At 35.8% G+C, this 14,164-nt stretch overlaps 2 protein-coding genes across 6 annotated transcripts; one reads left to right on the forward strand and one right to left on the reverse strand.

The window, feature by feature from the left end:
• The first annotated feature begins 572 nt into the window (after positions 1-572).
• Positions 573-2,540, forward strand: LOC103338969 (uncharacterized). Of its 2 annotated transcripts, none has more exons than XM_008242243.2 (6): positions 573-777; positions 927-983; positions 1,166-1,397; positions 1,707-1,998; positions 2,109-2,186; positions 2,308-2,540. In XM_008242243.2, exons 3-6 carry the CDS (start codon positions 1,168-1,170, stop codon positions 2,356-2,358), a joined length of 651 nt encoding a protein of 216 aa, XP_008240465.2. In that variant the 5' UTR covers positions 573-777; positions 927-983; positions 1,166-1,167; the 3' UTR covers positions 2,359-2,540. The 2 variants fall into 2 exon arrangements, with proteins under 2 accessions (XP_008240465.2, XP_088898895.1); XM_089042769.1 differs by having other exon boundaries at positions 576-777; positions 2,109-2,222.
• A 1,591-nt stretch (positions 2,541-4,131) lies between these two features.
• LOC103338970 (FMN binding protein) lies at positions 4,132-14,164 on the reverse strand. Of its 4 annotated transcripts, none has more exons than XR_016122683.1 (14): positions 13,946-14,164; positions 13,619-13,708; positions 13,384-13,470; positions 12,150-12,248; positions 9,253-9,348; positions 9,046-9,111; positions 8,869-8,959; positions 8,564-8,631; positions 8,407-8,472; positions 7,658-7,708; positions 7,215-7,279; positions 5,135-5,211; positions 4,611-4,728; positions 4,132-4,483 (listed from the first exon to the last, which is right to left on the reverse strand). XR_016122683.1 is itself a non-coding variant. In XM_089042771.1 (13 exons), the coding sequence occupies exons 1-12, from the start codon at positions 14,114-14,116 to the stop codon at positions 5,154-5,156; spliced, it is 1,008 nt and encodes a 335-aa protein (XP_088898897.1). In that variant the 5' UTR covers positions 14,117-14,162; the 3' UTR covers positions 4,132-4,483; positions 5,135-5,153. The 4 variants fall into 4 exon arrangements, 2 of the variants coding, with proteins under 2 accessions (XP_088898897.1, XP_008240466.2); XR_016122684.1 differs by having other exon boundaries at positions 4,611-4,787; XM_089042771.1 differs by lacking the exon at positions 4,611-4,728 and having other exon boundaries at positions 13,946-14,162.

Below are 14,164 nucleotides of genomic sequence, written 5' to 3' on the forward strand. Positions count from 1 at the left end.
AGTGATATAATCATAAACCTAAACTCTTATTTATACATAATTATATATGTATGCAGACCTAACTGGGCTTTTGGGAGAGTCGGTGACTTTCTTTAACTAGGTTGGACTTTAGACACCCAAGCCAAAGCAGCCAGACCATCTCAAAGCCCATAACAGGTTGGGCCGAGCTTTTTGATGGGCCGGATGAGCCTCCATCGACTCATGAGCCCGTGGGCCAAATGATGTGGCATAACCATAGACGTTGCCTGTTTGGAAAAACCAAGTCACATTTTACATGTTTTACTCTTTTTAGTCGCAACTTGTCACAAAGAACAGGAAATGAAAGAAATGAAAATAGAGTTGGGGTTGGGGTTTTGTGATTGTGGGCCTAAATGCCAGCTCTCAAAATAAGCTCAAACCCAATTAGCTACACCCAAATGTGTGAAATGCATTCTCGCAATGGGCTCCAAAATGGGGTACCTATAACCCGTTGCATCAGACCGTTGATATCCAATCGGACGGTTGTAATAATCTTCAGTTATTTTGATGTCCGGCCGAGGCAAAGGATAAAACGCGAGAGGAAAGAGAGAGAAAGAGGACGACAGAGAAGAACAGAGGAGAAAGGAAGAACGAAAGGAGAAGAAGACCAAAACACAAAAGACGGAAGCGGAGAAGAAAGATTGAAACACCAATCTTCATCTCCATCTGGGCTTTCATTGTTTTGGTGAAACCTTTCAATTTTTTCTTTTGCTAAAAAAAATTCTCAAACTTGTGTCATTTGCATGGAAAAATCTCATTGTAAGCTTTCTTCTTCTTACTCTTGGTGTTATATTTCTTCAAATTATCTTCGTCTCTAGTTTCTTTGTTACACAAAGCTATCTCTTCTGTCTCCCTTTGGGTTTGGGGATAGATTTAGTTTTGTGACCATTCTGTTGTTTTGATTGCAGGGTAGTTTGAGAAGGATTTGGCTGTTACAGTCTTAGATCTTGAATCTTCAGGCTTAGGTATTATCATGTTTCTTTGGGTTTTCCCTGTTCTGGGTTTTATCAGTTGGCAAAGACAGCCCAATTTTTCTTTGGAATTTTGATTTCTAGTTAACTGTTTAAATTGATTTTTCACTTCTGGGTTTTATATGGCGGCATTCAAATTTTCAGTTTTCAATTATTATTTTTAATTTTAATGGCAGATATGGAGACGGAAGAGAGAAATCAGAGAGCGCCTAAAGCTTCAGAACCAGAATTTTTCTTGCAGTGGGGGAACAGAAAGAGACTCAGATGTGTGAGAGTCAAAGGCTCAGAAATCTCCGAGAGGCTCAATGGTGGCATCTTCAGGAAAATCACATCATCTCGGATCCAAAGCTTTGCGGTCTCCGCTTCAGAAAAAGAGAACTCTCATCTTCAATCCAATCGCCTTACCAGGTGAGAAAATTTTAAATAATTCTTCTGGGCCACGCCTCCGCCCTGTTTGGTTGCTGAGAAAGTAAAGGGGAAAAAAAACGAAGAGACAATTTGAAGCCAATTTTCTTTTATTTGTGCTCTTTTTTTACTCGGGTTTTATTCTATTTTTGGCTCTATTGGATCCCAACTACTAGTATATAATTCCATACCCTTTCCCCACCCATCAAAGACGGGTTTGATAACAGGAAAGTTCAGTTTTAAAAGGATAAATTTTGTTTTGTTTTTTTTCGGTGAAAAGGCTAAAAAAATTGCGGGTCTGTTTGGTTACAGGAATTCTGAGGGGACCGTGCTCCGGTCAGGTGCAGGTGAGAACCGGAAGTCATCTTCGCCGGAAAAGGAGGACAGGTACTACACCACAAGAGGATCAGTGGGTGTGGATGAGAATGGGAATGGGAAGGTTATAATGGATGGAAATAATGGAGAGGACCGGGGGTTTGTGTGGCCGAAGCTTTACATCACTTTGTCAAGCAAAGAGAAAGAGGAGGACTTTTTGGCCATGAAGGGTTGCAAACTTCCCCAAAGGCCCAAGAAAAGGGCCAAACTCATCCAAAGAAGCTTACTTGTAAGTTCTTTTGTTGTTCTTATTATTTATTATTTTGATTTCTTGCCTAATAAATAGATTTGAAATTGGTTTAGATACTGATTTTGTTTTCATTTTTGATTGGGTGGTAGTTGGTGAGCCCTGGTGCTTGGCTCACTGATATGTGCCAAGAGAGATACGAAGTTAGGGAGAAGAAAAGTTCTAAGAAGGTACTTGGACTAGACTTGTCTGATTTGCTGCATCAAGTAATTTTCTTTGTGTTGGTTTTTGGCTGGGAGTAATAATATTTTCAATTGGGTTAATGGGTTTTCTTCCTTTTGAGTGATGCAGAGACCAAGAGGATTGAAGGCTATGGGGAGTTTGGGAAGCGACTCAGAATGACAGATGCTGAATTTTGTTGAAGCAGAAGACAGTTTTCTTGATTCTGTTTTAGAAGAAGAAGATAAATGGAGTTGTTAGGCTTTTGTTAGGGTGGACGGTGGAAGGGGTTAAGAGTAAATGATTATGCTTTTGTATAGAAACTATGAGCAGTGTCTTAATCTATAATGAAAATGTATTCTAAATTTGTGTTGTTGATCTGCACAATTGTATTTTCTCACCAAAAAAAGTTGTTTGCTGTCATTGTGATCTGCACAATTGTATGGACCCAAAATGTCAACTTGTGACAAGGAAGGAATAATCTGGTGGTAACTTGAATATCCGGAAAAGGTAAAAACAACATTATCAAAGTGAAATATTCAAGTACAAAGTGAAGGTCAAATGTAGTAGTTATACTTATATGTCGAGCTAGCTTTAGCTGGCAAAGCCCACAGAGAGTTCCTATCCTAAGTTGAAATGAGAGGGCACTCAAATGTCTTTCAGTTCATGGTCAAATTGACAAATGTAGTGTCTGAATATGCGTACTAGCTGTCTTTTACTTACAGCCCTATTCCTTTCCTCATCGGGAATTTCTTTTTGTTGTTAAATTTTTAGCTAATTGTTAAGGAATCAATTGGCTATTTGTCTAATAATATATTTGTCTATAAATACAAGTAATAGCCTAATTCGCTACTTTGACTAACTGATCTAATTCACATTTGCAACATGATTTATTATGGCCTAATTCGCTATTTTGACCAACTGACCTAATTCACGTTTACAATATGGTTTACCTAATAATGGAACAACTATTAAGTGATAAAAACAAAGATTCATATAATTATTTTATTTTCATATGAAGGGAAGAAATAAAATTGTTTTTGCCCAATCCCATGAATTGTGACCTCTCTTAATAGGAAGGTCATGCTAGAGGCTTGTAACTTAAGTAGAAGATTATTTAGGAGGGAGTTTGTCTTAGACAGGCCAGACTAAGGTTACGTAGGGGTTTAGTAAAGTAAACCAACCGTTGAGGGCTTTGCCTTTTAATTATAACTTGAAATCCCAGTTTTATTTATGTTTTGTGGTCCAAACCACCTTGGATTTATAATTATTTATAATCTTACAATATTCAATTTTACAACAGCTTTGGAATTCTAAAATAGGTGAGTCACATCAGAAAAACTCACCAACAGGCTCTTCAACCTCAATCATCAAAGCTACAACCCCTCTCTCTCTCTCTCTCTCTCTCTCTCTCTAGGACTGGTAAGTTGACTTTGGCTCTTCAAATATTTAATTTCACTTTGGAAAAACAAAACCTATCTTGAAAATGTTAAAAATATGCATTTTTTTTCTTCATATAATAAATACATAAACAATTTTCATTATTTTTCATGATATTGCATTAATTGAATTGAAGAGTGTTGGAGCAAAAATTATTCAAGCAGCAAATAAGACTTTTCAAATTGCAACTTAGGTCAACAAACTTCAATTTGAAAAATTTTATTTGCTACTACTATTGGAGATGCTCTTACTAATCTCAACTAAAAGCTAGGATCCGATTAATTTTGATGAACTTACAATGGGGCCCTGAATCTGATACTTTTGTTGTTTTGCTACTATCATTTAATTTCCCAAGCATAATAATAATGTCATACTTTTGGATCAATATCCAGTCCCTTAATAGGAAGCCAACCAAATTAATTGCTAGACTAGATCAACATATTAAAAAGACTAGATCAACATCAACAGACGGTTCACTGGAACGTCATAAAAACAACTGAACCCAAACAAGTCAAATTCTATTCGAAAATATTATCACCTTCTCATATATTTCAAATCCCAATTGGGTTCCAACTTCTATAGCAATTTATTCTTTACACAATCTCTCAAAGAAACAAGGACAGCGGAAAAAAATGTACAGTTGGTATTCTATGTGTAGAATATACAATATCACTTTTGACATTAAACAAGTATGATTTTAGAAACCACTTATATTGATCCTGTAACCATGACCCTTACTAATATGCAGACTTTCTTTCTGAGAATACAAGAGAACACACGATATTTTCCCAATATTATCTCGATTCACCTCTTCCAAGTCCAGATTTCACCATCCTCAGAGAAGGCTGTTCTGAGGTGCTGAAACATCCTACAAAGGAAAACAGGATAAGAATATCATAAAAGAAACGACTCTATGGATAACATCATAATAATACCAGCATAAAATGGAACATACGCAAAATGCCACCCTAGATCAACTCTATACATGTTAATACCTCGGATAAGACTGTCCATACAGGTTTTCCTGGTTAGGCGTCTTAGGGGTCTGCTTTGTTCACGATGTTTTAGTTTTTTACGTTTTCTGTTCGTCTGTTGTGGCCATCTTGACCACCCCTGCTTTTATTGTCATATGCAATAAAATTCCGTCTCTTTTAATAACCAATCCAAACCATCTAAATCAGCACAAAACAAACCTTAAATCAAATAAATTAAATTTTGTTTTTGTTTTTGTTTTTTTTTAAAGAAGGTTTTCCAAACAAACATCCCTGAAAAAGATAAATAAATCATCCAATTTCCCTTTCTCTTAATGAAAGGCATATAGTTGAAACTTGAAAGAGTGGCAGAGAAAACCATAAGAGGCCTTACCCCTCCAATTCGCTCCTTTTCTTTTTCTAAAGTTTTTGTTTTATTGTCTCAATTTTTACCAGTGGCTAGGGGCTACCAGAGAAAAGAATTTAAAAGAAAAACGCCAGCCTATACAAACTCGATATTTATCACTAAAAAAATTAGATAAGCGCACCTTCTTGTGTACTCTGTGATCAACTACCTTGAGGCTTTGCAGCATGAAGCATATCCACTATTAGAGTCTTCACATCCCTAAAAAGATAAACACAGAAAAAAGAAATTGAACTTCTTACAAACAATTTAAACAAACTCAAACCATGCAGCAAGAACTTTTCATAGCAATCTTCATACCAAAAACATATATTTATAACTGGAAAAAAAAAAGGAAAAGAAAAAGAAACATACAATTGTCAAAACAGTACTTCATAATCAAAAGTAAAGTCATTAGTCGGTCACATTAGAATATTACATTATTTAAATAGGACTTTTCTGTCCTCCACCCTTGTACTGAAAGACCTACAGTCAGGTACCGAGTATTTGAGGGATAAGTCTCACAGTCCAGGGTTTGGATGACTCTGGTGACATCGAAACTTTTGGTAATCATATACTTTTAAGACAAACTTTGAGTTGCTATAACTCAATCTCATCCAAATGTTTTTCTATAAGAAACAAAGACTATATTAGATAAAGACATAAAGGTACAATATAATTGTCCACCAGCAGCGAACAAGCAGTCCACTAACACACAAAGAGAAAAGTAACCTATCCTTTTAGTTACATTCAAATGCTCAGAAAAATGGTTATAATAGTATGAAAATTCAGCAAACTGCAGATCCCCAAATCCAAATGAAAAATGAAGAACCAAATATCTAAATCAATGGAAGTGATTCCTACAACAAAGCTCAAATCTGCACTCTTTCGCAAAAGAAATCCTCCTCTTTTCCCAGTTTCCCTTAAAAAGTCAAACATTTCTTTCTAACCAAGCCACCCAAAAGAAATTCAAAAGACAACAGTTTCAGAAAATTTTCGCCCCTTTATTCTCCACCAAAGGCACAAATTTTCTCAACAAATAACAAAATACAAAAGCCAGAAAAGCCAACTCAACCTCGTCTCAGAAAAAAATAATAATTCTAAAAACTAACTGCAATTGGTAATGGATAAATGAATAATCAACGCCCTCCGTTCCTTTCTACACATTATACACCAAGAATGTGAAAAGAAAACATTAGGACTCATTCATTGAACATATCAAAGGTTCTAACCATCCTATGAGAAATCATCCAAACAAGAATTTCTACCTTACAAGTACCCTCAGGACTATGTTACTGACCAATCATTTCGGATGGATTATTATTATTATTTTTTTCTGATAGAATTTATTGGATGAACTTTCAAGAAGAATTTCCAGAAGATTGAAGTTGTCACACCCTTCTATCATCCCACAAAGGGTACAAAGAAACCTTTTCAATACAAAATAACATACAGGGAGGCTGACCAATTTCAATGTAATTTAATTCCTTTGGAACTGAAATTTCTAACCCAATAAATAAAGGGATGAGATTGGCAAAGTGGGAATTAATATGTTATGAAAACATGACAATTTATAAAGACACGGGAAAAATAAATTCAAAGGAATTGTCAACCCATTTATCATCCCAGAACCTAATTCTCTTCCCGTCTTTCCATTCTCTACCACCAGACAGTTTATGAGAACAAATGTCAATTCCCTGTGAAATATACTTACACCATGCAAAAGAATATTGATATCTACACATGAAGGTCAGGAATAAAAATACTGTGATCTATAGAAGTTAAATATAACATTAATGATACAACCCTAGTAGAATAATCTGAAAGGAATTAGTCTGAAATTTCTTGTTATAATGTTAAGAAAATTTATTAATGACGCCACGTATGTAACTCGGGCTAGAATAGCTAATCTGAAAGGAATTAGTCTGAAATTTCTTGTTATAATGTTAAGAAAAATTATTAATGACGCCACGTATGTAACTCGGGCTAGAATAGCTTCTTTGTAGTTTTTTTTTTTTGGGGGGCTTCGACCCGCCATTCACCAAAAATAAATAAAGACAAACTATGATTTTCAATTAATTGAGTGCATCCTGTAGCCATCAACCATGAAAAAGAACAACTATCCTCCGCCCAATGCCATGATCTATGCAGTACAACATTAACATAAAAGGTAAATCTGGACTTCCACAAGAAAAGGAAATATTCATTTAAATGAGATGTCTCACTTTCGATCCTCTGCACGTCTAGTAAAAGGTATGCGAAGCTTGAAATTTTCCCCTTGATAACCAGCCTAAAAGAAGAATAATAAAGTCAACAATATATGTCAAAATGGAAGAAACAAATGAATTTGGCTTGGGTAAAACAGAATTTGTTTAGTATTGATAAGGGGTAAGAGGCTTAGAAAATAATGACTTTTTGATTGTAGAACAGTTATTCTACATTAATGGTTTCAGTTCGAATGAACTGAGGTTTATTTTTTTCCTCACGAAGTTACAATAGAATTTGAACCCAGGTTCTACCACTTCACACCCAGCTCCAATGCCACTTGAGCTATGGGCTTTATTTAGTTTGGAAAAAACTGATTCTGTATATTATTTCGGCACAAGAAAAATGGTTTATTAAAAATATAAATGGGTTATTAAAAACAAAAAAGTTAAATTGGCAGTACCTTAACATTAAAACCAAGGCTATCCAAATCCAAAATGTAGGCAAAGTCCACCTGGAGAAAAATATAAATAAGCTTGCATCAAACTATTCTCTCTCCACCCGTCTATCTCTGTGTATATATCTTGTATTATTCCAAAATACACATAAATGGACCTGAGAAATTCATGATGCTTCCAAAGAGTCACCCTGGCATATCCGACATGTCTTAGGGTGATATTGACACCAAATGCATTGATTTAGTTTTAACCAAGGATGAAAATGTCAGCCGTGCAGATAGTATCAGCCCCCCAATTTACAGATATTTCAGGGGATATTTTGATATCGGTGTATATTGATGTTGTTGGTTCCTTTGGATCAGAATGATCATTAGATTAATTGGATATTTAGTTTGATTAAATGGATGGGTTAGTAGATGGGTATTAAATTAAGGTTTAATTTGGTTCAAATTTGACTTAATTATACATTAAAAAATCATGAAATTGTTCTGCGTTTTTAGGCTGCCATCGGGAAATATCTGTACTATCATCAAATATCGGGGAAATATCACCGATATATGGTGTAGAAATAGGATTACCCCAAGGTATCCGTGTCAACACTTTGAAAATCTGACATATCGGCTTATATTTTCATCCTTGGTTTTACTTAACTTGAGCAAAGTTTCTATCTCCTATACAGAGAAAGAAATGAACAATGAAATGAAGGAAAGAAAAGAAACTCCTTTCCCATTAGTTTTCCAACAGTTGAAATTACCGGAATCGATGTGGAGTGTTGCACAATGACCTTCGTATCTTCAGCATGATCCCTATTCATGTGAGACTGACAAACAAAAGTTTTCAAATTCAGTTAGAAAGGACAACCAATTCAAATTAAGATAACCAGAAAACATATAATGATAAGAAATTAGTACTGCAACAGGCTTTGAAAATTGAGCAATTGGATCAACTTTTGCAGCTTTATACTCCTCATTACTGAACTCTGAAAGCAAAATAAGTACATGTTAAGAACAAAAAAAGGTGAGATAAATGTAACAATATAATTAAATAAATAAATTAAATCCAGAAGAGATGTTTCAAACAGAAGACAGCATGTAATAATTCAAAATCAAAGGCATTTGTATGCTCCTTTCCAAAGATATCTAGAGAAAGTGAAATATTTTGTGAGTGACAAAACTACCCAAAAAAAAACATTGAACCATAAACAATCAAAAAGTACCTCCTGATCCCAGTAAAGCTGTTGCAACCCCTGAAACGTATCGCACAACTTTTGGCTCGATGCGTATGAATTGGAAGTCACCAAAGTCAACCTTCAGATTGTATGTGATGATTTATTACTGACTAGAAACATATCATCCATATACATTTATTATGCTAAACAAGAGTGCAAAGTTACCCAAAATGCCTTGGGATGCCTAGCCAAATATGCAGTACGTATGGCTGCTTGATCCTTCTCTGGAACCTAAATGATTGTTTAAAGAAAAAAATACATTTCAAACTGCTTGCAGCCAAAGAGAGTGAGAGATAGATAGATAGATAGATAGATAGATAGATAAAGTGCACTTTACACACCATGCAAAATTGGTAAACAATTATTACTTACGGGAATAGCATCACCATGCAGAGTGACCACCAAATCAGTCCTATCTTCAGGATCTCTAGCCACAAGCAATGAGCACTTGGGATTAAGCGTTAGGTCCTATTGAACAAAAAAAAATAACAAAATGATGGGATATTATATTGTTGAGATTGCTGTGAATAACAGCATGATCCACTAAGTAATGAACTAGCAGCTATATTTGACTTGGCCCGTTTGAATGCTTGGAAAACTACATGTTTTTACACAAAATTATATTTCATGGATTGGAAGTTTAAAAAGTAATGATGCCATAGTCTTCCTTTCATATGAAAGAAGGTCAGTATCATTTAAAGTGAAGAAAGGTTGCCGTCTATGAATCTATATAAATATCTTGTAGCTCAGTTGCAATCTATATAACATAATCAATAATCTTAGGGTACTGAAGTTGTAAAATTTTACCACGATAAGAGCATCCACAGTGGGGGAATGTAAATTCGGGGGTGTAAAGCCACTTTTACATCCCCTTTACATCTCCGGAGGGTGTAAATATGTTTTTTGCTCCAATGGGGGGGTGTAAATTTGGGGGTGTAGCCCTGGGTCCCAGCCTTTTATGTTGACTTTTATTCATTTTTCTTCTCTTTTCTCGAGTGGGTCCCGCCTACAAGGGATGTAAAAATCGATGTAAATATACATTTTATTTTACATCCCCATGGTGGTGATGTATATTTACATCCATTTACATCTCCTCATTGGAGACGATTCCGGTGACTCGGGGTGTATATTTAACATACACCCCTCTATACACCCCCCCATTGTGGATGCTCTAAGAGTTTGACCAACAACTTACATCTGTATCAGCTACTAAACGTGCTGAAGATGGATGAGGGAACCCATTGACCAAATGAATGTTTTTACAGATTCATGAGAATAAATGCAGAGGAACCCACAAAGTAATAAAGCAGTAGCTAGTTTTTACTTCAACTTGGTGGTTTTCTTGAAAGCTACATGTGTTACAGAAACTTATATGCAATGGATTGGAAGTCTAAAAAGTAATACAGTCATTATCTTCTTTCCATATGAAGGACGACCAGCATCCATACATGTGAAGAAAGGTTGCCGCTTATGCATCTGTATAACTAATGCTAGCAGCTTTAGTTACAATTATACGCTTGAGCGTGAGCATTGACCAAGAGTGAAACGGATATAGGACAATGGTAATAGAAAGAAAGAAAGAAAAGAGAGATCCAGACTGACTCTGGTCTCTGGCATCTCACACCAAAGGTATATTGGAATCACTCCCATAGAAATTTGAAAAATTCAGGCTTCCCATCGGGCTTTGGTACACACCAAAGGTGTATTAGAATCACTCCCAGTCAACCCATGCTTCACACATGACCAGGAAATCACAAGAACTTTCACTATTAACATTTTTTATGATACACTATTAGAAGAGGTGAAGACTTATGACACGGTTCAAAGAAGGCGTCCATTTTCCTGCTTGTCTCCTCAATGGCGTATCCTATGTAAGAAGAATTTGGAAACGGTTGATCATTCATTCATTGCCCGGTGACCTTGGGTCTCTAGTTGAATTTGTTCAGGGAGATGGGCATTAGCTGGGTAATCCCAAGGGACTGCTTTTCTCTTCATGGCGAAACACAAAAATCGTTATGGCAGGGTAAGAAGGGTAAGAAGGCCAAAGTTATTGCGGGGCTGCATGATCATGGCTGTGTTATGGGTGGTATGGGCAGAGAGAAATAGAAGGATTTTGAAGATTATACAGGAGCACGCTTTGAGGAGTTATGAGGCAGAATTCGTTTTTGGTCTGCACTATGGGCATCTGTTTTCTCTGAGTTGGGAGTTCCTCTCTCCTTAATTTCGTAGGATTGGCAGGCATCTACCCTATTAATTTTGCATTTCGGAGTGTTCCAGCTCAAATGAGTTGTTGGTTTTTATCTTTTTGCTCTGTTTTCTCAGTAATATAATTGTATCTTTATCAACAAAAAAAGAAAAGGACACTTAACTTACTGTTAACGCTTACAATATTGCCTCCTTATAGGGCCATTGGTACAGGAATCATTTAAAAGGGCCAGATTAGTACACTTATAACTGCTAAGAAACAGAATTCCTAACACCTATTATATTGAACATGTGACATAAAGAGACTTACAGACAATGAACCTGAAATACATGTGTAAATTGCATTTATTACAAAAAAAAAAAAAAAAAAATAGTACAAAAATTATAAATCATGTGGTGCTTTGGACCTGGATGAGCTTATTTATTATAATCTGAACTTGGCTCCTACGTCAATAAATCTCTTGGGATAGTGTTCTTTGGGGTATTGAGATAGTGGGCGTAAATTCTGGTTATTATGATTTAACTCAATTGTTTCTTGTACCAATGGGTTTTTTCATAGTAAAGAACAAACATATCTCATGGATGTAGGCAGGAATTTGTTGAACCACGTGAAACTCATGTGCATAATTTTTATTGTCTATTTATTCTCTTCCATTTGTGGTGTGATTTCTCTTTTGAATCTTGGTTTTCACTAATCCCAATTGATATAAAGAAAAAATAAAAGGCAATGCTTAAGTTTTTGTATTTGTAAACAAAAAGTTTAACCATATAAGAAGCACAAGGACCAGAAATATATGCGAAAAGAATTTAAGTAGGTTTACGACAACTGAGCATTCTGACTTTAACCTGAAATAAATAATATGCATAGGCAGCACATGCAAAGAACTGGACCCCACCTATTTTCTTGTACACATTACTGATCAATTTGTCTTAACCACCTGAACTAAAGAATTTCATATTTGGACTGGAAACTTGAATTTGTTTGTTGACAATGTAGTCAAATTTGCAATCTGCAATCTAAAGATCATATATAACATGAAGAACGTCCAAATTTCTGGGCAAACCTTTGTATGAACTGCCAAGCTGCTAACAGCTAATATTGGAGATCCATCAGCATCACATGCAAAGTCAACCATTGATCCTGATGGATAACCTTCATGCTTCTGCACATGAAAGAAAATCAAAGAAAATGATACAAGGATAACAATCGACCAGAGGTTAATTATGAGATGATTAAAACATAGGAATGTTAAGAAGAAATGTATTATCTATTTCTCAACCATGTATTAGCATCAGACTTTCATAATCAGTACAAAAGGAAAAAAAGCCATAGAAACCCCTATTCTGATGGGTTTTTGGTCCAGCATCCCCTACCATGGCATTACTCTAGCACTGAGTTAAAAGGGCTTGTTTGATTCAATTACTGAAGCCACTATTCAATTCCGCCCAGATATGTTTGCAAGTGAAATGATTGTCTCTTCAACACAGCCGCATCCCTTTTCAGAATACGGTTGATTCACTCGGCACGGTTGTCGCTTAAATGGTATTTATGTTTTTTAAAATTCGGAATCATGTATCCTTTATGCAATATCTTACTGTCATTGCAAATACAATTACTTATTCTATGCACTGCTTTCATCACTGTCCAGAGTCATGAATCCAACTCTTATCCAAAAAATAAAAATCATTTGAACAGAACTTCACCCTTGTTAACTTGTTGTGAAAGGAACACAAGTCCAATTATCTCGAATTTTGTACGAAAGAAAATGATACTCCACAAAGCCAATAACCTCAATACTGTGTATGGTTATTGCGAGAACCACCACAAAGACTAAACAATGCAAAAGGCTTCTAAAAGCCTAATTACTAGAGAGAGAAAGAGACATTAAGAGCTGCATCCAAATGCATTAACTAATGTTTCCTTCTGAGGGACAGTCTTTAAGCCTACCCTCAATCAGTAGATTGGGACTCTTTCTTTCTCTAAGTTATAATAAGGCTATCTTTATCCAGTTGAGAGGACTCTTAGCTTAATAGGATTGCTCTGGTAGAGTTCCAATCCAGTTGGAACATCCAACTGTAATGCATAAAGCCCCCAATGGACGGCTCATTAGACCAAGCCACAAGCCCATATTTGAAGGTAACTAATCCTGATTCATCATAATCTCAAAAGGAGATACGAATTGATCAGTCTGTAAATATAACATGCTACGTACAAGAAGCTCATGCACTAGTCTCACAATTAAATAACTGAAAAACAGATATTCAATTAACAAAAAAGAAAACAACTGATAGACAAACCTGTGAAAAAGTAGAGAGGGTTCCACGAACACTAAGATCAAGTAGAGTTCTGATTTCCTCAAGAGGAGGAAGCCGAGCAGCCTTTTCCTGTAACAATAACCACATAAAGATCAACAAAGCTAAAAACCACCTGCCCACATTCAATGTTTACAATAATAATAATAGTAGTACATTAGTGCCCCAAGCCAAAGTTTTATGTATGTAGACCTTTTCAATATGGGAATGACATAAGTACCTGATGAGATTGAATCAACTGCAAAACATTGGCATCATCTCCAGCTGAAACACTCTGATTCAAGAACACCAAACCCAATTTCAGCTTTAACTTGCAGTTTAAAAGATTTGAACTTTACTTCAATTTTTTTCCCATAATTTCTAATACCAGTTTGGCTTTGATATAATCATATAACACAATGGACCCTTCATACATTAAATAATTAGATAGAGATATTTAAAACAATCAATAAAACCAACGAAAATTGAGAAGAAAAAAAAGTTGGGCCTTTGTTTCTCTTCACTTCCTAAGCAACCAATTTCTAGAATCATGAGAAAATAAGAGTACCGGAGTAGTTGACTGAGCGGCAGCAGCCATGGATAAACGAGGAGTTTTTGGGGAGGAGAAGGAGGTGGAGGAATGGCGAAAGTGTAAGATGAGAGGAGAGGGAGGGCTATTACGGCCATTTAATCGGGAGAATAGGGCGGTCTGCCAAGGCGTCACCACAGTCCTCATCATTCTCTTTCTTCCCTCACCTACCTACCTAACTGTGCCTTCCTGTTAATG

This window comes from Prunus mume, linkage group LG8 (assembly GCF_029339155.1).
Source record: "Prunus mume cultivar Tortuosa linkage group LG8, ASM2933915v1, whole genome shotgun sequence".
In the NCBI taxonomy this organism is placed as follows: domain Eukaryota; kingdom Viridiplantae; phylum Streptophyta; class Magnoliopsida; order Rosales; family Rosaceae; genus Prunus; species Prunus mume.